Source organism: Lemur catta, chromosome 18 (genome assembly GCF_020740605.2).
Source record: "Lemur catta isolate mLemCat1 chromosome 18, mLemCat1.pri, whole genome shotgun sequence".
Taxonomy (NCBI): Eukaryota; Metazoa; Chordata; class Mammalia; order Primates; family Lemuridae; genus Lemur; species Lemur catta.
Window position 1 is genome coordinate 46021233 of NC_059145.1, and position 26685 is coordinate 46047917.

Genomic DNA, 26685 nt, shown 5'->3' on the forward strand with positions numbered 1-26685 from the left:
TTTCTGGAGTATACCTAGCTGGACCCACTCCAAACCCTCTTCTCCTACTCCCCAACTCTAGGCTGAGTAAGGAAAGTGTCCAAAGAGGGGCTCCTTCCTACAAGGCTATTGCTGAGGATACCATGGAACCCTAAGGCAGAGCCGGGCCCCAAGGGGGATGTGCATGAGAGAACAGTCTTCTCATGATCAGCTTCAGTGGTCAGAGTCCGCAGTGGGTAGGAACTGACATGGACTTGGAGGAGCTCTCCAGTATTTCTGCCTGGGAGAGAAAATGAGAGCCCAGAGATATCCTCCCAAAGCTAAGTTCCCCAGCACACACACACACACACACACACACACACACACACACCCCAGTCCTCGGGAGCACAAGATGATCTAAGTTTCCTCCATTTGACCCAGGGGGCAAACTCCCTCCAGGCAGTCTGTGTTTGTGTGTAGGGGACGTGGTAGACCAGGTGGAGTGAGGGCAGGGGTTAATGCTCACGGCCCTGATTGAGAGCCCGTACTTGAGCTCTTGGTCCTTCCCAAGGTTCGGGGCTACAGATAGTGGGGGCAAAACAGACAGAAGAAATGGGAAGTCAACCTCCAAACCTTTCCCATTATAATTAGGTTCAGACCCCCTCACAATGTGAAAAGGCCTCCTACATAGGAAGAGAAGTCTTGAACTGCTTAACCTCCCCTAACTCTCCTCTTCCTCAAGGCCAAGCTCCTCTTCTATTTTTCCTGATCCCACTATGCTATCACGTGGAAATGTGAGGGGGACAGCCAGGGAAAGCACTGAGGAACCAGGCTTCAGCCTTCCCCAAAATTTGGGAGGTCATGATCTAGAAATAGAAACTCTCTGAGCACCCCTTCTGGTCTAATGAAAATGCCCTGGGGCCACAGGCCTGGGTCTCGAGGTGGGGAGGGGTAGCAGAGCAGCAGCCTTGTGTCCAGGACCATGCAGGAGAGGGCATAGAGGTAGGGCATCCCCGTGGTTGAAGCCAGATAACTTGCCCAAGGTTACACAGTTTGAAAAGAGTCAATTCTAGAATTGGGATCATCCAGAGATAGGCTGGATGGGGCTCAAAGGCAGGGCCTTGGGGTGTTTGCTCTCACCCAGGCTGGGACCATAAGATGTTCAAAAAGTCCCATGTGAGGCTGGAGACAGGGACCTGAGTAGAAGTGGCCTACTTCCTCATGCCTTTTCTCTCTGCTTATGACATAGCACACAGCCACATCTGACACATAGATCGAGACAACTCCTACGTTCTCTGGGGATTTCTTTGCATCTCTGGATTAGGTGGCAGCCTAACATCTTACTCAGAAAATAACTTGAATCTTCCCCAGAGCCAACAGCAGCTCTGTCTATGGGCTGATGTAGGGAACTGACTAATGGCACAGGGAAAGAGAGGAACCCAGATACAGAACTAATTACAAAGAAGAAGGTAAAGGACCAAAAGTCAGGCTCAGCAACCGGATGCCAGGGCTGGAAGAGGGTAAAGATTTGGAGGATAACATGTGGGCTGGCTCTTGAGCCATCCTGACCCAAAGACCCTGGAGGCCTGTGCACATCCTAGGGGAAAAAGGACTGCAGGTGAAACCAAAAGAGCTGTGCACTGACTTCTGGAGCCCATAGGTGCTACCGGGACCACCCCCCAGCTGGAGAATAACACACAGAGATGCCCCTGCTCACCTCCAGGTGGGCTGCCTCAAGGCCCCCACGCCACGGGGGCCATGGGCATTAGCAGTTGCCGCATCAGCAGGTGTTTGCCCCTGCGTCATGTTTGAAGCAGCCAGATAACTTGTCCCAGGGCAGACGGGTTGTGAAGCAGTGAGTCCAGGAGCTGAGGCCGTCCATTCACTTGAAATTCCTCTGCGATCACTTCTTCTTTGGGGTTGGCTTGGTCCTCCTTTTCAATCTGATTTACAAAGAGAAAAAGAAAAATTTGCAACATTGGTAAGTGATGTACACTCTCTCTCCATGCTCAATTAATATAATTGTGAATCTGGAGACTGCCTTTGAGGTTATTTTTCTTCTGAGAAATCCAGCCTTCAAATATTTCCATTTAGTTTCTCAATTCTGGTAGTCCGGCCCAAATTAATACAATAATAATTTTTTTCCTGGCCTGAGCCTAAGAAAGATACACTTTAAAAGTTCTCCTATTTTTATGTATAATGATTATTGCTTTTCTGGTTAATCATTGTAGATAATTTTAAAACAGAAAAACACAAAGAAAATCAAAGTACACCCTACTCCTGGGAGAAAGCTTTACTATGCATAAAGATATGAATGTACATACATATATACATAGAATGTATGCACTCAAATTATAAAATTGTGACCATATCAACATGTTTCTATTTTGATGGGTAACAAACTGTGTTCAAGAAGGAGATAAACAACATCCAATAAAGACATTATAAATATGTGGCCACAGATAAGCATTCCTTGCAAGTTTATCCAATTGAAATAGTCAATGAGATCAACTTCAGTTTATTTAGACAGCAGAACTCCATGTGATTGCTTTTGAAATTAGAACACATTGAATAGTTTCAGAGTACCATCAAAGTTTTTAATTTAAAAAACAAACACACACACAAAAAACAAGATGCCTGCATTAGAAATATGGCACAATCTTTATTCTAGAGACCAAACTTACGGGGATCACAGCTTTTCTTATAATTTGGGATTTTTTAATTAGAAATAAAATTCATATTCAGTTATTAATAATAGCATTTTTTAAATCTCAAATTATATATTAAGCTAACAATATTGATGCCCTTCAAACTAGATTGAGGATACCAAAAAAAAAAATAAATGCAGAAATATTTTATTGAAACTTATAGAGTGAATTATAGCCTGGAGGGGTGGAATGCATTCCTTGAATTTGGGGGAGGGAATCTCTGTACACTTTCTGGATTGCCCCTATGACCCCCACACATAGCGCAGCCTGTGTGTTTTAGAATTCCCCATAGATCCTGCTAAATATAAAACCCAGATACTGAGACTAGCATAGAGCCCACAGATTCCAGATGTCACCTTGTGCAGGCATCACTGAAATCTGCCACTGTGGCATCCCAGGTAGTATGAATAACAATGTTGGAGAATTCACACTGATTTCAATATTTACTATTAAGCTACAGTAGTCAAATGTGTTATTCATGAAATGAAAAATACATTAAAAATGGGAAAATTGAAAGTTCAAATAATCCCACAAATTTATGATCAACTGATTTTTTGCAAAATTACAAAGGTAATTTGGTGGATAATCTTTTCAATAAATGATGCTAGAACAATTGGATAACCATATACAAAAAAAATCGAACCTCAATTCATACCTCACAACATTTACAAAAAATTAACTCAAAATGGATAATAATATAAATGTAAAACCTAATTTTAAATTTCTGGAAGAAAATATGGGAGAATATCTTTGTGACCTTGGTTAAGAAAAGATTTCTTAAATTAAAAATTTATTAAAATTTAAAATTTTGGTCCTTCACAAAATACTGTTAAGAAAATAAAAAAGCAAGTCACAGACTTGGAGAAAATATTTGCAAAACATATTTTTGATAAAGGTCTTATATCCAGAATATTTTTAAAGCTCTCAAACCACAATAATAAGAAAAGCAACTCAATTTTCATATGCAAAAGATTTGACCAGACACATCAAATATGTGCCTTTGATTGTTGATCCATAAGCTCATTAAAAGATGCTTAACTTCACTAGTCATTAGGAAAATGCAAAATTATAACTAAAACAGGATACCACTACACAGCTATTAGAACAGGTAAAATTTTGAAAGTTGACAATAACAAGTGCTGACAAGAAGTGCAGATTTCTGGTGAGAATACAAAATGGTACAACCATTTTGAAAAAATAATTTAGCAGTTTCTTATAAGTTTGAATACATACCTATTATATGTCCCAACAATACCAGTCCTAGTTATTTATTCAAGAAAAGGGAAAGCTAATGTTCCCATGAATGTTTATAGCAACTTTATTCATAATCACCAAAACTGGAAACAAATGTCCTTCACCCGGTGAGTAGCAAACTCAGAACTCAGGCATTTATTTATACACAAGGTAGGTGAATACACATGGTAGGTACATCCAAATAATGAAATGTTACTCAGCTGTAAAAAGAAAAGAACTACTAACTCATGCACAACATGATTCAATCTCAAAAGCACTATACTGGGTGCATGAAAGAAGCCAAACTCAAAGGCTACCTGCTATATGATTCCATTTATATGACATCCTGGAAAAGGCAAAACTATATGGACAAAAAATAGATCAGTGGTTACTAGGGTATGGGGAGTTGACTACAAAGGAGAAGTATGAGGGAATTTTGGAGGGTAATGAAAATATTCTATATCTCATTTGTGGCAATGGTTACATGACTATGTGCATAGAAATGTATGCTGAAAGGATTGAATTTTACCATATATAAATTGTACCCCAATAGGCCTGATATACATAGGATATGTGTGTGCCAGCATGAGTGTGTGTGTGCACATAAACTGCCATGAGAGCATTTGGCAAAAGAAGCTGGAAGAGAAGCAGAATGTGGATGTGGAGATGGATAATTTCACTGGTAATTTTGGAGGTGACAATCTGTTTCCCTTGTTGGAGAATGAGCCCCTTAAGAACAAATGATTCATATGCAGTTCTGTTGAGCTGAGTTCAGCCAGCCCTCAGTACAGCCTAGCAGCCTGGTCTCTAATATCCCAAATTTACCCCAACCTTCTCAAACCTCTAGCTCTCTCATTCTTAGGGCAGGACTTGCCTCTATCGTAATGCATATTAACGGAGCTCTCTCTACTGTGCACAACCAAACAGCTTTTCTGCTCCCATCAAAGTCAGTCTCCACATGTACAGTGGAAGAAACTTACTTTATGGACTATCTCCATTCCCTCTCCGTTGTTCGTAGCCTCTTCTCAGTTCTGCACTCCATCCCATCAGAAAGCCAAATTGGCAGACATTCGTGTGAGGGGAAAGATTGGAAGTTAGGGTGGTGTTTAGGTTTCCAACTTGAGTGATTGGATGGGACAGTACTGCCATTTGCTGAGATAGCAAACAAGAGGAAGAGCAATCTTTCATGGAAAAGAAGTCAAGTGTAGAGAGATTAAGTTTCACAACATCAAGTTGATCTGCTGAGTGAGCAGACCCACATATGAGTTTAATGTCAGGGATGAATTAAGATTCAAAAGTCATCAGCATGCAGATCATGGCTAAAAAACATGAGAGAAGACAAAATCACACAAGCAGAGAGCTCAGTGTGGAGCCCTAGGGGACCTCAAGGTTAAGCTATTGGCAGAAAAGGAAACACTCACAAGTAGACTGAGAAGGAAAGGTCTTGAAGAGAAGTAGCAAGAGGCAAGTCATAGAAATCAAGAGAACAGAGAGTTTAATGAGTCATCAACAAATTCACCACATGGCACCATTGGTAGAAAGCCTGGGCTCAGCATTCATGAGGCCACAGGAAACCATTAGAGCAGACCCTGCTGGTGCCTTGTACACAGCTCCTCCGTCTTACCACTTCTGCACACAGCCCGATTTCCAGGTGCCAGCACTTGCCTTTCTTTCCCTGAAGGCTCTTTCTGGCTGCCACAGCCCACTTGCCACCTACTTGGCAGGCTGAAAGTGTCAAGGAATTAATGTCCCCACTCTCGGATCGGCATTGGTTGACTGACAAGAACTGGTGTATAAATGCCCGAGTTCCTTCACCTCTCAGATGAGACAACTGATGTACATGTCCTATACTGCTTCCCTGTGGTCCCCAGCAGGCCTGAGCTACAGGAGCCCATGGTGAGAGCTGGTTGGATGACGCATTTTCTTATTGGCTGTTTCTCTCCCTTGTCTCACTTTCCCTATTCTCCCAGTGCTCCCTTCGCCTCCCAGAGAAACCACTTGCCCTTGTGTCGTTAATTCTGGAGGAGTCTGCACAGGGACAATTCCAGTGGGGTGCTATGGAAAGAAATCAGAGTACAATAAATTGAAAAGCAAATGAGATTTTCTTTTTAAAATTTGTCAGAGAAGGAAAGAAAAAAGACAGGACAGGGCCAGAGGTGAACTCACAGTCAATATAAGAGAGCTAAACATGTTGAAAGGCAAAAGAGAAAGAGACAGTATAAAAAGGCCAAAGTGATTAGGGAGGTAGATAAATTGTGCAGCAAGACCCTGGAGGAGACAGGAGCAGAAGGAGGAAGACCACAGTGGGGTTTGTGTGGTGGGAGAGGCTGGCCTGACCCTCTGAAGCTGAGGGCAAAGATTTAAAGACAGACACACATCCTGATAAGCACGATGGGTTGGAGGAGGCAGGCCGGTCTGGGGAGGGTTGGGGCTCATCCCTTTGTGGTGGCCCCAACCCATGAGGCTATAATGCTTTTCCCAGCTGTGCTCAGCAGCTCTATGCATGACTGTGCTCAGCAGCCGGGAAACCGGAGAAGCAAAGGCAGGTCATGAGCTTGATCTAGAACTAGGGACTTACGAAATGAGTGTTGCAGGAGGATGGAGAACAACCAGGTTAAAGCTACTAGAGAAGAAGTGGTTAACCATGTGGTCTAGACCAGGTAAGGACCTACAACCAGGCAGAGGCTGCAGACCAGACTGGGAAAAAACACACAGCTCCCAGCACTGGAGGCCTTTCTGGCTAACCCAGGCTTCTGCACAAGCATCTGCTCTGCAAAGACACTGTGCCACAGGGACCACCATGATGCAGAAAGGCCTGCTCCCACATGGGACTCCATGGCTTAGGTAGATCAAGATTCAACAGTTCAGTCACCCAAACCTATAAAAGCAGTAATGCAACTGGAAAGGCCACCAGGGCAAGAGCCTGAATGGAGAGCAAAGAGCTCAGGTCCTTTTCCTGTCTCTGCTGTTACCTAGAAAATAATAGCTGAATTCCTGGTTTTGTTTGGCTGAAGAGACCAACGATAGATTGCCAGAGCATAACCACTGGGATGAAATTAAGTATAATATAGTCCTGCATGGGGATTTTTCCACAAGCATGTAAGAAAGAAACCCTTTCTGAGACATGACTACAAAGTCAGTGTTTTTTACTCAGGGAAATAAAAGGAGGGCCCAGAAAAGGGGAGTGGAAGGTCTACTTCACCCAATCTTGCATGAAGAAAGGGGGAATGCTCTATGGTTTTCTGGAGGGAGAAAATATAGAATCTGCCTCTTCCACATCAGAATAGAACTTGATGCTGTCCTATGCACCTGGTCTTGATTAATAAGCTTGATAAATACGTGCAGAAATAAATTGGTCTTCCAGGCTTCTTTAATGCAGGGCTCAATTTGATACCATATAAAACATACTCTGAAAGAATGAGTCAAAGGCACAGACAGCACTGCCCAATATGTCTGACTGGCCCCCAAATAGCCACCTTGGTGGTTTTCAAAGAACCACAGATCCCCAGCTCTCAAAAGCAGAGCACTGAGGAACCAAGAGACTCAGCCGGGGAAATGCCTGTCAACCCCGAGGGCAAGGACAACCTTGTGAAATCCCAAAATCTTAAAGAATTGAGAGGGCAGAATAAACTAAGAAGCAGATGCCAGGGTTTCCTCCTATCAAGTAAGAGAATGCTACCATGCCTAATCGGGATGTTGGGAATCATACCAGTTGGTTTCTAAGATTAAATTATTCCCTGGGTTTTGAGAAGACCTATCTAAGGGAGTTATTAAGAACCCAGTAGGCCTTTGTCATGGGACATTAGGAATGGAGCCTTTCAGGTCCTCTGTTCCTAGATAAGGGACAAAGGCTGGAGGCAATGACAGCCTGAGGAGGCACTTCTCTGATCCCCACTGAGAGAGCTAACGGAGGGAGTCAGAAGAGCGGGCATTAGGATCTCTGTTGATTAGGTGAATACAGTAAGCAAGGCAGAGCCAGACAAATCTGTGCTGAGGCGGAGTTTGCTCTCACTGTCTCGCCTCTCCTTTCCATGTCCTGCTGGAACTCCAGCTGCCCAAAGAGCCATCACTCAACTCATTATCGATGATGGCTTTCATAGGTGACATGCCTCCATGGCACCATAGGTGACATGCCTCTTATATAATTAATTTCTTCTGCTGTGCACATTTTCCAGCTACTTCCACATATCAGTCCTTACATGCTGTAGGCCCCTTTTATCCAGACTCCTGAAGAGGGACTAAGTTAATGATTAGGTAACCTAGCATACAACTTTCTTTTAAAGTTTTAGTGACTGGGTAGCCTGTTACTTCCTTCACAAATTAAACTCACCTTATCTTGCATCTTTTTAATGCTTTCACTTTTAGTGCCATAAATTTGTCACCTTCCACATTTCTTAACTACACAACACAAATAATCTGAATTATTTATATATGGAGGATTTAGGTCAATGTTGCTCAGTGTGCAGTCTCTACCGCCTGTGTAACTGTACCTTGGGGGAGGAAGTGCTTGGTGAAAATGCAGAACCCCAGGCATTACTGGTGACCCAATAAATCAGATGCTCTCAGAGCATCTTTAACATGCTCCCCGGTTGATTCTTCTTCCTGCTAAATCAGTAAACATCATGTGACATCTACACACAAAAATGTGCCATGCAGGTGCTGGGTATCAGAGGAGATAAGAGAATCTCAAATTTAGTCAACATCCACTACTAACTTATAAAACAAATTCATTTCCAAATATTAAAAGGACTAAAACGTGGCAGCCCATATGGTGGGGTAGGAGATAGAGGGGAAGTCTCTGCACCTTTCCCTCAATTTTGCTGTAAACCTAAAACTGTTCTAACAAATGAAATCTTAAAAGAAACAAACAAAAAAAAAAGCTGGCCTACGTGAGATAGAGCAGGGGAACAGGTGCCCCTCTGGCTCTCCTTTTCTCTCTACGCGGATCACTTTTCTTATACCATCTACTCATCCTAGCCTAGTATCCTCTGTGGCAGAGCCAATAGCTCTCTGCTCAAGGCTCTCCCGGTCCAATGTGCATACTGATCATGACAATATTATAGCATTTACACCCCACACCAACTACTCTCTTATTTGGACCTGGTGAATCCCAAACAACATGGCTTCTTCACTGCCATATTCCCTTCCCCCAGCACAGTCTACAGAACTTTATAGGTATGCAATAACTCTTGAATAACTCAATGAGTGAATGAATGAATAAATGGTAGTGCCACGAAGATTAACATCAGATAAAATGTGCTGGGAGGATGGAAGGATACAAAGGATGACCCTCTCCTTTTACACATACAGATGTTCTGTTAGAGTCACCATTCCTCCTCTCTCTGAGGCACAGGAGTCAAGGTAGTCATTTATTCAATCTGTCACTGTGGTCAATCATCTGAACTGATAAATTAATGACTTCCCATCCTATTAGACAAAGGAAGCAAAGGACACAGCCGTCTGAAGTATGCACCAGTAGCATTTGGGAGGAAAACAGAAGCCACACTAGGTATTCCAACCAGAGGGGATTTAATGCAGGGAGTTGATCACACAGGTTTGGTAAGACTGAAACAGGGCCACTGGGCCCGATGTTAGTAAATGCGGGAAGCAGCTACTAACCTTAGGGCTGGGGGAACAAAGGGAAGAGACGGTGTTACCAGAACCTAGAAGCTTTGCCGGGGGAGCCCCCACGGCTGGCGCCTGGCCCTCGGGCGGGGCTGCCGCGCGGCTGTTTCTTGGCCTTCGGAGGGGGCCGAGGCTTGGCTGGTGGCGGTCGGACCTCTGGGCGGGGGCGCGGCTGACGCTCGGACCTCGGAGGGGACCGTGGCTTGGCCGGAGCTCTGACCACGGCGGGGGGCGCGGCTGGCGGTTGCTTGGGCCTCTTAGGGGACGCTGCACGGCGGCCGGTTCTGAGAGGGCCAAAAGAAGCCGGAGGCTGGAGCCGCGGCCCTCCTCCGCCGCTCACGGGACGCCGGCGCAGCTGGAATCAGGGACGAGGGCCCCGCGCCCCCGCCACCCTCCGGCCTCCCCGGGCGCAGCGCGCAGACGCGGGCCGCTCACCTGGCCTTCTGGCAGGCGCAGCACACCACGTCCTCCTCCTCCTTCTGGTAGAAGCAGCCGCTCTTGCAGATGCTGTACTTCCGATCCACGATCTCCCGCTTGGAGTTGAGGAAGGTGAAGGGCGGGCAGCAGCGAATGCTGAAGTGCTCGGAGAGCCTCTGGTTCTTGGAGAGGCGGGGACCCTCCTTCCCCGCTTTCTGGCTCATCTTACTGGGAATCGCCGGCGCGACGCGAGGCGGGGAGACAGGGGTGGGGACAGAAACGCACGTCAGGCAGGGGACCCCCGCTCGGGAGCCACCCCCTGCTCCCCCCACGGTCCAGATTAACACTCAGGGGGTCCCACAGAGCAGAAGCCCAGCTCTGCGGAAAAGAACCCAAGTTTTAAAGCGTGTTTTCTAAGAGAAAGAAGAACGTGGACTCTTGTTTTCCTTATGTTTTAGGCACTTATATAGTATACGAAAAAAAAAATTGCAATACCAAACGTAGCCTTCGCTAAATAAGATTCTAGGTTTAGGAAAGGCCTTTTCTCTAAGAAGCAAAAAATAATTTATGATTAAAACCACAAGACCATTCATATAATAAAATACTACACAGCAAGGAAAATGAACACATAGTATTGAACATACTAAGTCAGACACAAAAGAATACAAGCTGTGTGATTCATTTTAGATGAGGTTCAAAAAGAGGCAAAACTAATCTAAGGCGCCAGCAATCAGAGCATAGTTATATGTGGAGAAAGTGAGCTAAGAAGGGGCAGCGGAGAGGTTGCTGGGGACTGAAAATGTTCCTTCTGGGAATGTGACAAATGCAGAAATAGTCCTACCTAACACTCCAAAACACTGATGCGACGCGTGCAGGGGACTTATGTGACTATTAATCAAGAAGGGTCAACACATACACATGGGTAATGGGCATATACTGGACACTGAGAATTTCCCTACCTCAAAAAACTCGAGGCCAGGTTGGAGACACAGACATGCAGCATGGGATTACAGCCACATTATGGTGACCAACAGAAGTACATGCAACGGTCAAGAACAACACAGAGAATCCAAAGACGGATTCCTTGAAGCCAGAACATATGATCTGGATTTTTAAGGATGAACACATTAAAAGCAACTAAATTACATTGAGGGGATATTTTAATTTTTTGTTTATCAATGTGGTTGTCCTCTGCTTCAAATGGGAATGAGCTGGGAAGCAAGTGTAGTGCAGTTACAAATACATTTTTTTTGCACCTCCATTTGTGATAGTCCAAGTAATGTGTTACATCTGTTAGCTGTGTTACAAATGTTCCTTCCCAACATGTCACCTGCTTTTATGCAAAAATATAGCTTTATGTAATTAAATTTCTTCGTTCTCATTCAGAGTTTTATGCTTTGCTTAGGAAGGTCTTTCCCACTCCATCATCTTTCAAACATACTCATGTATACCCAATTTTAAAAGAAAATCCTCCCTGGATCCCACTCGCACATCTGTGTGCCTCCCTATTACTCCTCTCCTTTCTATAGCAAAGTTCTGGAAAATTTATCAATATGTTTTCTCTCCATTTCTGCTCTCCCATTCACTCCTCAGTGCATCCCACTCTGGCTCCTGTTCCTTTCCTTCCAAGGAAAAATGGCTCTCCTTAGCTCCCCAAAGACCTCCATGCTGCCACACCAGTCCTCTTATTTGGTCCCTCTCTCCAGCTGAACTCTTCCCTTGCCTGTGACACCACATTCTGCTAGATTTCCTCCTCCATCTCTAGCCCCTCCTTCTCAATTTCCTTCATATGCTCATCTGCTTTAGCCAAAACTTTTATTTATTTTTTATCCAAAACTTTTAATGTTAGAGTTACTAAATGATTAACGGAGTTATTTTCCCCATTTAATTCAGCATTTATTATATAGTTAGGTTGTGCCGGGCACAGTGCTCTGTTGATATAATGGACATCAGCTGAATCATGCTTAGTCCAGTCCTAAAGAAACTTACCCACCAGCTAGAGACACTGGCAAGTATGTGACTAGAGTGCACATAGTGTGCTAATGGCCACAAAGCTCATTTGTTGATTCCAAATAGGTACGAGTCACTGAGGTGAGTAAGGTAATGGATCAGATAAACATCCTGCTCATGGTGAACTCACAGTGTAGATAGAGGAAGGTTACACAGATGTCAGTAAGTGCAATACAAGGGCACTGTGCTCTGGACTGTGAGAACGTGCTGACAAAATGGCAGGAGAAGTTCACAAGAGAGGGGGCACTACGTTGGGCTGGAGCACCAGGTAAAACTCCATGGGCAGAAGCTTTTCATCTGGCCCTGAGACGTGGCCAGCCATAGGTAAGGGATGTGGAGGGACGGGAATGGCTGATACCTAAGCACAGGTACACAGGGGTGCATTACATCTCCCTGAGAGCCCTCACCTTGTCTGCAGTGCACTGTCAGAGAAGGAGCGGTGCCAGGAAACAGGTGACGGCGGTGAGACGGGAGTATCCTGTCACTGGGAAGTGTCTAGCCCTAGTGACTGGGAACACAGTCAAGCCACCAGCTGATCAGAGGTCTAAACAGGTGAGAGGGAGGGAGATGTGGGATACTGTGAGTTTAGGGTGTCCAGGACATCCACGAGGAAATAGGCATCCAAAACTCAGGAGCCACAGCCGCCATGTTGAGCATTTTTCACCTCATGGGAAGAGGCACAACCCTGGCCATGGATGAGATGCCTGTGAGCTGAGCGAGAAGCCAGACAAGGGAAGGCTCCCAGGAGGAGTAGTGGGCCCACCTTCAAGCTGTAGCAGCCAAGAAGGAAGGCGAAGCAGGGCTATTTACAGAGGTAGGACGGGTAGCAGCCTCTTGGAAGAAAGATGTCCAGATTTTGAGAGGAACAGATGATCAGCAATAGCCCAAGAAGCCCTTTATCCAAACGGGCATTATAGACCAGTGAGAAACTACAGCTGACTTACAGGGTCTGATTCATGACAAAGACCCTAAAGATCTGCCAAGCCCCTCCCCCAATCCTACGCATGTCACGAATTCAGCTCGAGTTTCTCCTCCTGTGGGAAATGATGAAATGCAATGCTTCAGGACTGCCCTGCAAGAGTCATTTCTTCAGGTGCCCGGCACGTGAAGACTATGTTACTCAGCTTGTCACAAGCAACCAAGGGATCCTCAGTCCCTCCAGCCTTATGGGGTCATCTTTTCCCAAATGGCTCAGGCACCCATCATAAATGACAGAAAATCTAGCACTTGCCCCACCTTTCTAAGAAATAACGAACTTGGGGTAAGACAGAGATTTTAAGTCCGCTGCGACTCTGATTTCCTGCTCTGACTAGATTCTCAATTCCCATCCACTGTGCCAGCCAATGAGATCCTGGGGCCCACTCTGTGCCCATCTGGACCCCCACCCCGCCATCTCTTCCCTCAGCAGGTCAGGGGAAAGTTCTCAGTTTCCTATTCCACGACAAATTCCCTCCCTCCCCGCCTTCCCCACCACGTCGGGCAGGGGCAGCCTCACCTTTTGCTAGCCATCAATGCCTGGTCCTGACAGAAAACGCAATTCTCTTCCCTGGAAGAGCCCTGTCATTGTCCTGTGGCAACCACCTGAAAATGTATCCAGCTTTTAAAATAATATTTTCTCCTTCCCTTAGTGAAATGTTTATATTCTGTGGAAAGACTCTGGCCTACTCTTTCCCTCCGTAGCAGAAATACAGCATTTAACCGGGGTACATGGGTAATTGGCTGTATTTATTGTCCCCCCAACTCTGCCCGACACTACCCTCCAGTTTAGGAATGCTAAGCCCCAAGAGTCACCCTTTCCCAACACACCAGGATTATTGTAAATTAATTGGAAATGCAGGCTGTTAAATTAAATTTAGCCTAAAGCTGCCTCCTTTTGTATTTTAAGTTTGGCCTTTAAAGGTATCTCTGTATACAGGGAACTGTAACATAACTAGATGTGGAAACAGACTGTAACCTACTCTTGTACCAATCACAGGTGGCCAACTGTTCAAATGAGGCAAATGCCAAGCTGTAACCATCCCAGCTGCTCTGTGCCTCACTTCCAGTTACTGTCCACCACATTCCTTTTCTGTCCAGAAATACTATCTGACCACATGGCAGCCCCGAAGTCACTCTGAACCTATTCTAGTTCTTGTGGTTGCCCAATTCTCGGATCATTATTTGCTCATTTGAAGTCTGTTAAATTTAATTTGCCTTCAGTTTTTCTTTTAACAAAGCAAATAACTAATGACAAAGAAAAGAAGTAGCATTTACTGAGCACCTATTGTATGGTGGTTGTTATACATACTTTTTCTCATCTTTATAGTTTGGAGTTATGATCAATAAAGATGAGAGAGTCTAAGGAACATGACCAAGTTCACAAAGCCAGTAAGAGGCAACAGGGGATTTGAACCCACATCTGTGACCCCAACATCCCGAGCTCTTTAACCAGGTCCAACACTACTTTGTACTTCCCATGTACTCAACCCTCCTCGCCTAGAGACAGCAGTCCAGGCCAGGAGCTGGACCCAGACTGGACTTCAGGGGACTAGAGATGGGCCCAGGGGTGGGATAAGGCTGCACAGACTTGTGGGTCTATGTGCTAGAGTGAAAAAGACTGAAAGTTGGAAACAGATCTCTCCAGAAGAAAAGGGTAGAGGATGGTGTTTGCAGAGGTCACAACAATATGGTGGCCAGGATGTCCCTGCCAGAGCAAGAAGGCCCACCATGGGGGACCAGAATGTTAATGTGGGATGGGTCATGAGGGAGTGTGACTTACTGCAGCTCCTGCCCCTCCAGTCCTTTAGTAGATGTAAAATCTATATTCACTGCTGAAAATTAGAAAACTCGGATGGATGAAAATAATACAAATTCTTGCCTCATGGTTAACCACTTGTAAAATACTTTAAATTTTTTTCCTTTGAGAATATTTACGTGTGAATATATAGTTAATAAAAAGTGGGACATACCTTACATAACTTACATACTGTTCAAATTTCTATAATTGGCAAATCATTCATTTTTTAAGTTTTAAAATTATAGACATAATGTTATCCATATTATTCTTTTATGGTTTTTAAAGTCTGTGATAAATTTGTAATTACAACTCCCTTTATAGTTTATATTACATATTCGTATCTTCTCTCATTCTTCTTGAGTAATCTTGTCAAAGGTTATCTACTTCATTATTTTTTTCAAAAACAATGGCTAGGTGTGGCATCTCATACTTGTAATTCTAGCACTTAGGGAGGCTATGACAGAAGGATCACTTGAGGCCAGAAGTTCAAGACCAGCCTGGGGAAAAAGGTAAGACCCCATCTCTACAAAAAATTAAAAAACTAGTCAGGCATGGTGGCACACACCTATAGTCCCAGCTACTTGGGAGGCTAAGGTGACAGGAGGATGGCTTGAGCCCAGGAGTCAAGGTTATAGTGAGCTATGATGATGCCACTGCCCTCCAGCCTGGACAACATAGCGAGATCCTGTCTCAAAAAAATTTTTTTCCATTAAGCTTATGTTCTTGTTCTTTTTCTCTATTAAGCCAAATGCTTCTGACATATACATTTATGGCTATAACTTTTCATTGGACAAATTTAGCTGCATACCACAATTATAAACATGAATTTTCCATCTGCATTTTAAAATATGGATGAGTTCTTCTTGGATTCAATTATTTTTTAAAATTCATTATAAAATTTCCAAATATATGGAATTATTTTTAATTACATTGACTTCTAATTTTAATGCATTTAGTCAGAGAAAGTATTTTGTATGATAATGATTCTGATAGTTATTGAGATTTGCTTTATGGCCTAGTACATAGTCAACATTTTTAAATATTCTATACGTGCTTGAAAAGATTATGTATTTCTGGAAACAATTTGGGGTTCTCTAATGAAAATTAAAATGTGCACAAACTACAATCTAGCAGTTTATCTTTGGGTGCAGGAGGATCTTGGATCACGGCTCAACCTTACAGAGGAAGACTCACGGTGGAGCACAAAGACTGGGGGCCCGAATCTTGCAGGACTGTGGACTTGCTGTTCCAGGCTGCACTTCTGCACTCTGAACACCTTTTACGTGATACAGACAAACTTCCACCTTGTTTAAACCACTGTTATTTCAGTTACAAGCAATCAAATACAATTCCTAATTGATATACTCAGTTTCCTCACCTAAAAGTGAAGAATAACAAATAACAATAATACTTAACTCAGAGGGCTTTTGAAAATATTAAATAAAACAAAGTCGGTAAAGAACTGAACCTAGCACTGTAGCCAATGTAAGTAACTTGCTTCATAAATTTCATTTCCCTTTCACTGACTGAGGATTCATTCAAGCGACCTGTCTAATTCTGCGGAATTCTGTAGACACACTCTGTTTATCTCACTGTGTATCTCTGATGGCATTAATTTCAGCATTAATCACATCTCTATTTACTTTAATGGTTAAAAACAAATCATTGTAAGCACCACATGGCACTTTCACAAAGGATCCCAACATCAGAGCAAAGATAATTATGAACTATCTGGCAGAATGAAGAGAAAAATAACTGAATTTGAAACTGTAAAATATAATCTTCTCTAGGCTTTCCAGACATTTCCATATGATCTAAAACTAAGGAGGAGAGAAAAGGGAGGCAAGTACTCAGAGAAGAAAGAGGGAGTGAAGCAGTCCCACCTTCCATCAGGGACTCTGCTCTGGCTCAGACAACCGTGCCTGTTCAGCACAGGAAGGGACTTTTCTAACTGAACTTGAAAGTTATAAAACTGGGCTCCTTAGAGAAAAAAAAGATTTTGTGAACAGACCACACCTTTTCCTATTCATGCAAATTAATTAGCCAGCTTAAATCAGTATACACATGTTTGATTACATAGCCTAGAGATAGCATTAGAATCTATATAACCACGGAGAGGGGCATGGTGGCTCACGCCTGTAATCCTAGCACTCTGGGAGGTAGAGGCGAGAGGATCACTTGAGGTCAGGGGTTCAAGACCAGTCTGAGCAAGAGCAAGACCCTGTCTCTACTAAAAATAGAAAAAATGAGCCGAGTGTGGTGGCGCATGCCTGTAGTCCCAGCTACTCGGGAGGCTGAGGCGGAAGGATTGCTTGAGCCCAGGAGTTTGAGGTTGCTGTGAGCTAGGCTGATGCCATGGCACTCTACCCAGGGCAACAGAGTGAGACTCTGTCAAAAAAAAAAAAAAAAAAAAAGAATCCATATAACCACCAGGGTCATGAGTATCTTTAAACACAGCTTCACCATTCTCTAAGGAGACCACAGGTGGAAACTGGAACTATGAGCATAAAATGAGTTTTCTTCCTTTTGTCCATCCTTCCTTCCTTCCTATCATCTTTTCTTTAAATACAGTTAATATGTGGCATAATTATTTAATCAAAGCTGCAGGTGGCCCTCAGTCCTGGGCAGTCCTCTAGAAAAGAAAGGCAACGCAAGTTGTAAGGTGCCACGTTGCAGCCCATGTACCCCTTCACATCTCCATGGCACCCCAGAAAGTCAAATGTGTATAGACTCTGTAGAATAAAGAGTAAATGCAGGTCAGTATTTGGAAAACAGAACAAACAGTTCTTTGATTCTTGTCACTCAGATTCCTCAGAACCAAGAGCAAGGATCTACCCTTCTCTTGTTATGAAGAACTCAACGTGGGAAGGACGGGAGACAAGCTTTCACCTTGACTATCCAGGACCTAACTCTTATTCAAGAACAATATTCTGGCTTCAGATATCAAAAGTCCAAAGGAAGACAATGATCAGTGCCAAGACCTATTAATATGTTACATGGATTAAGAAATGGGATGTTTAATATATACTTAAGAAAAAAATGTTAAGTTAACAAATAAAGCAAGAAATTTCAAATGTATTCAAATTCAGCTTACTTGCCCAAAAGAAGCACAACTTTTTTATTTCTCTGTAATTGTATAATTGATGCATAGTATTATACAAGCCCATCCCATGCTGAATGTTGGCTGGCAAAGAAAGGGGAAGGGAGAGAGCAACTGAATCTCTGGATTTATAGTGCCTTGATCACTTCTGGTTTAAGCCATCTCTCCCTAGTTTGCAGTCATTTAGAGTTCAGTTCCCCAACAGGACTATTTCTCACCTTCCTCTCTTCCTTCTCAAGGTGAGGAAGAGTGTAGGAAAGTTGAGTACCCTCATGGCGGTGAGGGAAGTGGCTGGTCTGGGTTGTCCTTCTCTGTTGCATCTGAGATAGGTGCCTTGTCTGGCCTCACTGGCCCCTTGGCATGAATGACACACATCGCTGCTGACCACTTGACCAGACCAGAGCCACTGGGTGGTGCGGAAGAGGGCTAGAGCCCCATTATCTGATTCTCTCATTGTACGTACCTTTAGGCCCTGTGTTACCGTGAGTTCTCCGTTATGGGGCACTATTGGCTGACTCAGGTAGGTACCTTGTTACATGATCTGTGGTGCGAGGGTTCACTGGAGTTAAAAACCTAGTCATATCTGAGGGTTGAGAATATGACTTTGAGGAAAGGGTATTTATCATCCGTTGCTTCTATGTTATAATCAGTTATACTCCAATACAGTTATCTATTGAGTTTTTAAAAAATTTCTTGGTAAATTTTGATACCAAATTGAATCTCTCATGACCTACATGCCTCAATTTCTTTCTCCCTGGTTTCCAGGTACTGTTCCCTCAAGGAATAAAAATTAAATATATCAGTTTTAACAAAATGAATGAGGAGAGAAGCACAGTCTGTGTTGTTCTTAAGTAACAACAACAACAAAACAGGCTTTGGGACTTTGGAAGTGAGGGGCACTTCAGAGTTGGCTGCTAGAGCTGATGATCTAGGGAGGCCGCTGACATCTCTGAAGAAAGAGAGATTTCAGGAGAAGGAGCAGGGCTGGTATTCAAATAGATATTTGAGTGTTAGGGAAAAACCCTCTTTGGCCTCTTTGGTAAAGAGATGGGAAGATAAAAGTACTGTTTGCAAGAATAAATCCAATGAAGATTTGGAAATTGGACATGACTAGTGGGAGAGAGTACTCTTATGGAGAGTTTCCAAAGTGAGTCTCATATAAGTTCTGATGCAGGGAGTTGAAGGAAAGATTTGATGGGACAAACATATCACAAGTGGCCATCCTGTGGGGGAATTCCTAGCTTGGAGTAATGTCCATGTCTCAACGCTCAGGCTGGGCGCCACTGGGCTGTTCCGGAAGTTTAAAATAGAGTACCTAGAATATAATGCAGACAACTGGAGTTACTTTCCAAAATCAAAATAGAGCCTTTGTCAGACCTAAAGGACATTATGAGGTTTTGATCTCTCATACCTGCCACAGACAAGTGGAATTACAGGCATTCATCTCTAAGATTTTATACATATAAACTTTGTTTTGCTGCCATATCATACTCGGTATCCACAGAAGTGGAATCTATGTGACCTTGCCTTTTTCAACTATGACACTTAGATCTGTGAGTCATGGGACATAGGCTTGTTGTGATTCTTTACCTTTTCTAATAAGAAATACTGTTTTTAAGGTCCAAAAATTGTTAGATTCCCTTCCAACAGCTCTATTTCTAGTATTTTTTGATGAAAAAATACATTAAAAAACTGCTATGATTTCAGTAAAAAAAAAAAAAAGGCTCCCGACTCAGCAGCCTCATATTCTGGTCCGGCTGTCCTCTCAGCTCCTCCACATTTACTCTGGGGAATTCCTGGTCCCCATGCATGCCATGTACTACATAAGGAGAATCAACAGCCCTATCTTGGGATCATTGGCCTACACAGCATCCCAAGCAAAGCTGTGCTGTCACCTGTGGGTCACACTGGATGTGGCTGAGGGCAGGCCTCCTCAAGAGGCTGGCAGCCTGCCCCACTCTACTCCTGTCAACGTGTGTCACTACCCCTCACACACATGCACACAATTTCAAACCTATCTGGGTGATTCCACCATAACACACCCCCCCATGCCCCACATACATGTCTGCCTCCTTTGCTTCCTCTCTCTCTCTCTCCCCTTTCCCATTCTTCCCCATTCTTCTTTGGGTAGAAGGACTCTTTTCCACTTCCTTCTTCTCTCTGGCAAAGACTCTGCCTCCATCACATCTTCTTTCTACCTGAGGGTACCAAACCCAAGGCTCAGCTTTCTTGGCAGAAAGGACATCCGTTTTACACTATGGAGGAAACTCTATGATCTGCATTGTTTTGGCTCGGTTTGTGAGCTACCAGCCCGTTTGGAACTACGGATTACAAAGAACAAAAATATGTTATTTTAATATTCTTTAAACCACACCCATTGGGAAGCATAAGTTACTAACAAATAGCTAATAATAGTACTATTGGGTGAGAGCTCTTTATGAAGCAGGCACTCTTCTAAGGGCGTGACATTTACTAATCTACTTAACCCTAGCAATAATCCTAGGAGGTAGATATTATTACTTTTATCCTTATTTTACAGATGAGGAAACTGAGGCCCAGAGATGACAGGTCAGTAAGAATCAGCACAAGTCATGAGTGACCAGTGAGACCAATGGTCTGTTATGGTCCATACCACCCTGTCCATACAAGGCACATGGGGCCTCAGTGACATCAGCAACTGGTCATTCACAGTCCAGAGGGTGACATCACTGTGATGTGCCTAACACCAGAGAAAGGGTGCCACTTTAAGGAACAGAATGGGAAAGGAGTTTCCTTCAACAACCTAAGAACGTGCGCCAAAGGACACAGAATGCCCCCATAAATTCACGAAGTGGAGAAGACTCGAACAAATGAGGTCATGTTCTCTCCAGGCCTTCCCCTTCCTTTTCCCAAACTCCTTCCAATCGGCTGCAATTTCTCTTTAAAACTCACACCATCACCCTCTGTGCCTTTAAATGATTAGAAATAATTGTAAGGAAGAAATATTAATAGGAGTAACCAGGAATTGTAATTTTTATATATTGGTTTCAAGAACAAGATGAAATATCTAACATTTAAAATACAGAATTATTTCAAAGCATGAAGAATTAATTGCAAGTGCTTAAAATATTTATGAATCTTGAATGACTTTTTGTTAAACCTTGTCTCCATTTCACAATTTAATATTTACTCTCTGAATATCAACACCCTTGAGAGCAATAAAATTTTTTGACCTTTCATTCTGTGAGGAGAGACAGAAGTAAAATATATTGTCAGTAGTAATGTAAGAATACGCATGGAAAATAAGTGGAATTTTACTTACTGGTGGGGACAGGGGAGGATGGTAGAAAAATCCCAAACTTAATTTCTGCATATTCTTTCCCCAGAAACAGGGGTGGTGAAGAAATTGCCAAAACAGAAAAAGTGAAGCCCTCTTTATTCTTTATCTTTCCTGAAGTAGGCCTAGCTTATTAAAGAAGAGAAGATGGGCAGGGGAATCTTCACATATTTGCAAAAATGCAATGTAAGCAGTAAGGACTTGGTTTTTATTTAATTATTAATATTCTTACAATTGGTTTATCATGAACACATTAGGTAGTCATTTGAAGACCAACTGAATATTCGACAGCCGTTTGAAAAGGCGTGCATGGAGAAGTTGTGCCGACATAGGAAAATACTTCCGTGATATCAGCCGAAAGCAGCGGGCAGCGAGATCGTCTATTGCACAGCAGCAACTCTGGCAGCCATCCCAGCTGAACCCAGCTAAGAGCCCCTGTGGCAGGCCTCTTCAAGGGAGCCCACAGCCCAGTCAGGTACCCTCAGTCAGTCACCTCCAAAGGTAGCACCCTCAGCAGAGGCTGGGACAGGAACCAGGGCGCCCTCTGCAGAAGGAGAGCCATACACCCAGATCTTGCCTTGAATAGATGAGATACTAGCAGTACCCTGGAGCAATTCCAGGTGCTCATTTTAAGGGTGGCAAGGACTCTCTGAACTACAGGTAGGAGCTGTTGAGACAACTTATTTATGACCACAATAGACCCCACCAACAGAGAAGGACAGATGACATCAGGCTCCATGTGTAAAGAATATACACATAAAGTGACTGAAGGTAAATGCAGCAAAATACTAACACCCTATCACTCATTTGAAGATTCACTGAGTACTTTTAGGTGCCAGTGGTGAACAAGACAAAGAAGGTCCCTCTACTCACAGAGATGGGGTACAGAGAAAGGGACATAATTTACTTAACTAGTCTCTTGTAAATGAACACTTTGGTTTCCTCCCATTTGTTATTATTACAAGTGATGCTGTAGTGAGTAAAAGTGTGCATCCATCATTTTATATGTGTGACTATCTGAGGGATAAATTCCTAAAACTGGGATCACTAGATAAAAGAATCTATGCATTTGTAATTTTGCAGGTTTTTTTTTCTCACTTTAAATCAAAGGTAGAATTGCAGATTTTCATAGATTTTCCAACTTGCTCTCCATGAGGTTTGCACAAATTATTATTCTATAAGCAATGTATGATAATGCCCATTTCCCCATGGTCTTAACAACAAAGTGGCATGTTAAACCCTCAGATTTTTGCCAATCTGATAGGTGAAATGTTTCACAATACAAACTAGATAAAGTAAATCTCACAATGTTTTAAATTAGGGAAGTCTACAATTTACCATATTAACAGATTAAAGGGAAAAATGATCAGTAGTAGATATTAAGAAAGCATCCAGTGAAATTTAATATCCATTTATGATAAATACTTTTAGCATAATGGGAAGGGAGGGGAACCTCCTCTGCCAGTGAAATCTTAGAAACATTTTATCCAGAGCAGACAGTGCAGCAAGGATAACACCTGTCACTACTAGTATTCAACACTGCACTTGAAATCCTGGCCAACACAAAGACAAACCTGTGAAGTTCTATAAGCTATTAGAACTAAAAAAAAAAAAAAAAAAAAAAGAGTCCAACATGATTTCAAAATCATTTCTATAGAAGAAGAAAATCCAATTAGAAAATAGAAAATAAGAAGCCATTCACACTGACCATAAAACCACAGGGCACCTACAGGTAGAAATATATCTGATGAAAGAAATGCAAAACCTCCATGAAAAAATTTGAAAAATCTTTTTGAAGGCTGAGGAAGAAATATTCAATATCATAAGTATGCTGAGAATCTCCAAGTAAATCTATAAATTTAATGTAATTTCAGTCAGTATCAGATTTTCACATAACTGACAAGATGATCCCATAGTCTTTATGGAATTATGAAGAACCAAGACTAGCCAAGTCAATTTTGAATAGGAAGAGGGTCTTGCCCTACCAAGTATCAACACTCACAGTAAATTATGCTAATTAAAATAATAAAGTATGGGCTTGAAAAAAGACCAGTACACCAATGGAACAGGAGAGAGAGCCCAGAAGCAGACTCACGTACGTATAGTAGCATGGCTCATAACAGAGGGAGCATTTTTTGTTAAAAATAGGAAATGAATGGACTACTCAAAAGAAAAACAAACTGAAATTAAACCAAAGACCCTAATAGGAATAACAGCAAACACACAGCATGAGCTACAGGCCAGGAGGGCATTATGTATATAACTTATTTCATCCTCATGCTCTCATAATAGCCCCATTCTGCAAATGAGAGATTCAGAGAAGTCAGATAACTCACCTGAGAACAGAGTGAGTAAATGAGGTCCCCAGATGCCAACCAAGGTGGACTAAAATATTCCTAACCCTGACACTACTATGCTCCTTCTAACACAGCAAATGGGAAGAGGAGGAAAGCAAGTCATGAAGACTATTTTGTAGAATAAAAAGATTATTTTATGCAATAACTTGAAGTTATGAATTAAAAGACCCGTGCTGGCATGGAAGAAAATATTCTAACACATATAATTATAAAGTTTTAGTAATCAGGATATTTAAATTAAAAACAAACTATAAATTAAAAAATTAGGAAAATAGGTGACCAATAGAAAAAGAAGAATATTTGATAGCTATCAATCATATTACAAATACGCTTAACTCTGTAGTACTCAGGGAAAGGGAAATGACAGCAAGGAAATGTCATTTTGTGTCCATCTGGCCGTCAAAAACAGGTGAAAAAATGACTGTGAAGGGCTGAGAAAGACAGCTGATGAGAGGCCCCAGAGAGGGGCTGGGAGGCGCGTCCGTCCAACAAACACTGGCTGGGCACACTTGGTGAGCGGAAGCATCGCAGGCCTGTGAGCCCCGGGCTGTCATAAGGAACCCACGACTTCCTGCAAGTGAGGGACACATGTGGGTGCTTGTAGAAGAGCTATTCTAGAATAACAGCTAGGGGTTCCAATGTTCCACCCCAGGCCTGAGCTTTCATTACCATATTGCTAACCACAGCCTTCCAAACACTGTTCAGTCCCGACTCCTCCACTGTGTGAAGAACATGATCAATTTTTACTGCAGAGTAAATTCAGTCCACATTTACCAGCTCCCTGAGAGACCTTCAGTAGTCTCTAAAACCCTGCAGATTCTCTCTCAGGCCAGAAGCTAATGCTGTCTCGAGTGTAGATTTACACAGTAAAAGACAATAGCTTCCGTGTTAATCAGTCCACAGCAGCTAAAACATAGAAACGTAGGACGTGAACTTTGGTTTTGACGACTACATGCTATCTCTAAGGATATTGTTATCCATTCGTCCTTGCTTATCCATTTGTCTCCTTGGCAACAATTATATTTACAAATTCGTGCAATGAATGTTAAACAGTAGATTGTTGGTGACAAACCAATGCCAGGTAATGTAAAATTCCACACACATATTTATTTGGAATCAGGGTGCTTTTCCACAGAGAGCAGCAAGATGCCAAAATCTAATACTGATGTGGGGACTTGCCAAGACCATGAAAAACAGAATAAGAAAGCCCTAATTACTTACCTTAGAGTTAAGAGTCCATGTGGGGACACAAAACAAAGCCATGTTAAATGCCCTCATTGCTTTGCTTTGTTTTAGGCAACAGGGACAAGCTAAACCGGTCCAAGAACCACACTGCCCACAGACAACTATCTCACGAAACTATGTAAGAGCCCCTCCTGATGAACAAGCTCTACCTGGCTCTGGCTATTCTAGGGAAAGGAACAAGTGTGAGCTAAGGTTGGTGATCTTAGCACACATAATATACTTAGCAAATATTTCAGAAGTAAAAACCTTGCTTATTATTATAGCAGGGCCAGATAAACATACAAGAAGTACAGTAGTTTTCTGAATGTTAGTTAAATGATACCCTTCACTTTCTTATACCTAAGATACAATATGTGATTTACAAACAAAGTTACAATTTTCTACAGGCTATGGGGTCAAGGGAGTGCAGCTGATCTCCTGCTTATCTGTTGCCTAGCTGTGGCTCTAGACTCATCTTTCTCTAGTCTGTCCTCCACATGGCCATGGAGATAATGCAAAATTGGTCATATCTGCCCTTACTCAGACACTCATAAAGTGCCCCATCAGTTACAGAACCAAGTTTTTGCTTCTTAATTAATATTAATATGGCACATAACAGCCTTTGTGATTGGTCCCTGTCCACCTTCCCTTCACCTCCCACACCAGCCCTCACTGGCATGGAACAGAAGTATTATCCTGAGATCAAAGGATGCTGCCGTTCCCTTTGCCTGGAATGCCTTTTCCCCACGTGTTTGAGTGGTGAAAACCTAGTCATCCTTAACAACTGAACTTAAGTCTTAGCTTGTCAAAGGATTTGTCCTTCCTCTGGGCTACCTCTATAACTTACACATACTTCCACTGGTGGACCACATTATTAATAATGCAGCTGTATACCTGTGAGCTCAGGGCAAGCTCCCTGAGGGCAGAGTTTCTGTCTGAATTCTCAGGGTTCTGCTGCACAATCCATTCAATGAATGGATGTTGACCCTGATTGGACTGAAAGTTTCTGAAAAATCCCCAGATGTTTCTGTTCCCTGGGATGTTATGTAGGACTCTGACTGCTTTTGTCCAATTCCCAGTAGGGCTACTTTAAGAATTAAGGTTTTAGCATAAAACAGTCTCTTCATAGAAAGCATTATTTCAAGGTGTGCTAGGTTTTATAATCATTTGCCTTTCTTAATCCAGTGTTTATGTTGTAAGAAATAAGGATTTTATGTTTCTCACTATGAAAATGATGGGATTTTGAATGTACACATATGTAGATTAAACAAATCCCCTCTCTCATAATTCTTTCCTGAATGATGGAGAAGGCAGCCAATCTTCCAGACTGCTTTGTTTTATAGAAAAATAAATGCTAGTTTGGTCTGTGGTCATAGTGGGGAATGTAAGAAGAGAGCTCAGATTGCCTGATGGGCTGATTTTTATAGCTCCACCTACAACTAGTGGATGGTGGTAACTACTAAGCTGCCTTGGGTTTTCCAAGGGTTCCAGACTCAGAGAGACAGAGGCCAGACTAGAGACACTGCTGAAGTAAGCACTGGATTCCTGACCACTCATTTTCCCAAATTTTGTGTCCAAGACCATCATCTGAATCACCCGATAGTAGGTACACTGGTATACTTCCTCAGTTGGATGAAATGTCACTTATCTTTGTTTCATTTTGCAATCTATAGGCCTCCATCTTTATATTTACCATATTATATTGAAATCATTCATCCATTCAAAACAGCAGTTGCTGAGCACATATGATGAGCCAAACACAATGTTAGTTTCTGACAACATGACAATGAACAAAAATTCTGACCTCAGGGAGTGCACATTCTAGCAAAGAGGACAGACATTAAACAAGTACCATCTTCAGAAGTAATTGTTTAATTAGAGTTGTAATTAGTGCCTTGAGGGAAAAGTCCAGTGGGCAGTGAGTTCATATAGAATGAGGACCTTAACCAGGATGAAAGGTC

The 26685-nt window shown here is 42.7% G+C and overlaps 1 protein-coding gene across 2 annotated transcripts; it reads right to left on the bottom strand.

Annotated features, from left to right (window-relative positions):
- Positions 1 to 1705: 1705 nt before the first annotated feature.
- On the bottom strand, positions 1706 to 10165 carry LOC123623133 (myelin associated oligodendrocyte basic protein). 2 transcript variants are annotated; one of them, XM_045529904.1, is made up of 2 exons: positions 9960 to 10165; positions 1706 to 1901 (listed from the first exon to the last, which is right to left on the bottom strand). In XM_045529904.1, exons 1-2 carry the CDS (start codon positions 10163 to 10165, stop codon positions 1862 to 1864), a joined length of 246 nt encoding a protein of 81 aa, XP_045385860.1. In that variant the 3' UTR covers positions 1706 to 1861. The 2 variants fall into 2 exon arrangements, with proteins under 2 accessions (XP_045385860.1, XP_045385859.1); XM_045529903.1 differs by lacking the exon at positions 1706 to 1901 and adding an exon at positions 9553 to 9808.
- Between the last annotated feature and the right edge of the window lie 16520 nt (positions 10166 to 26685).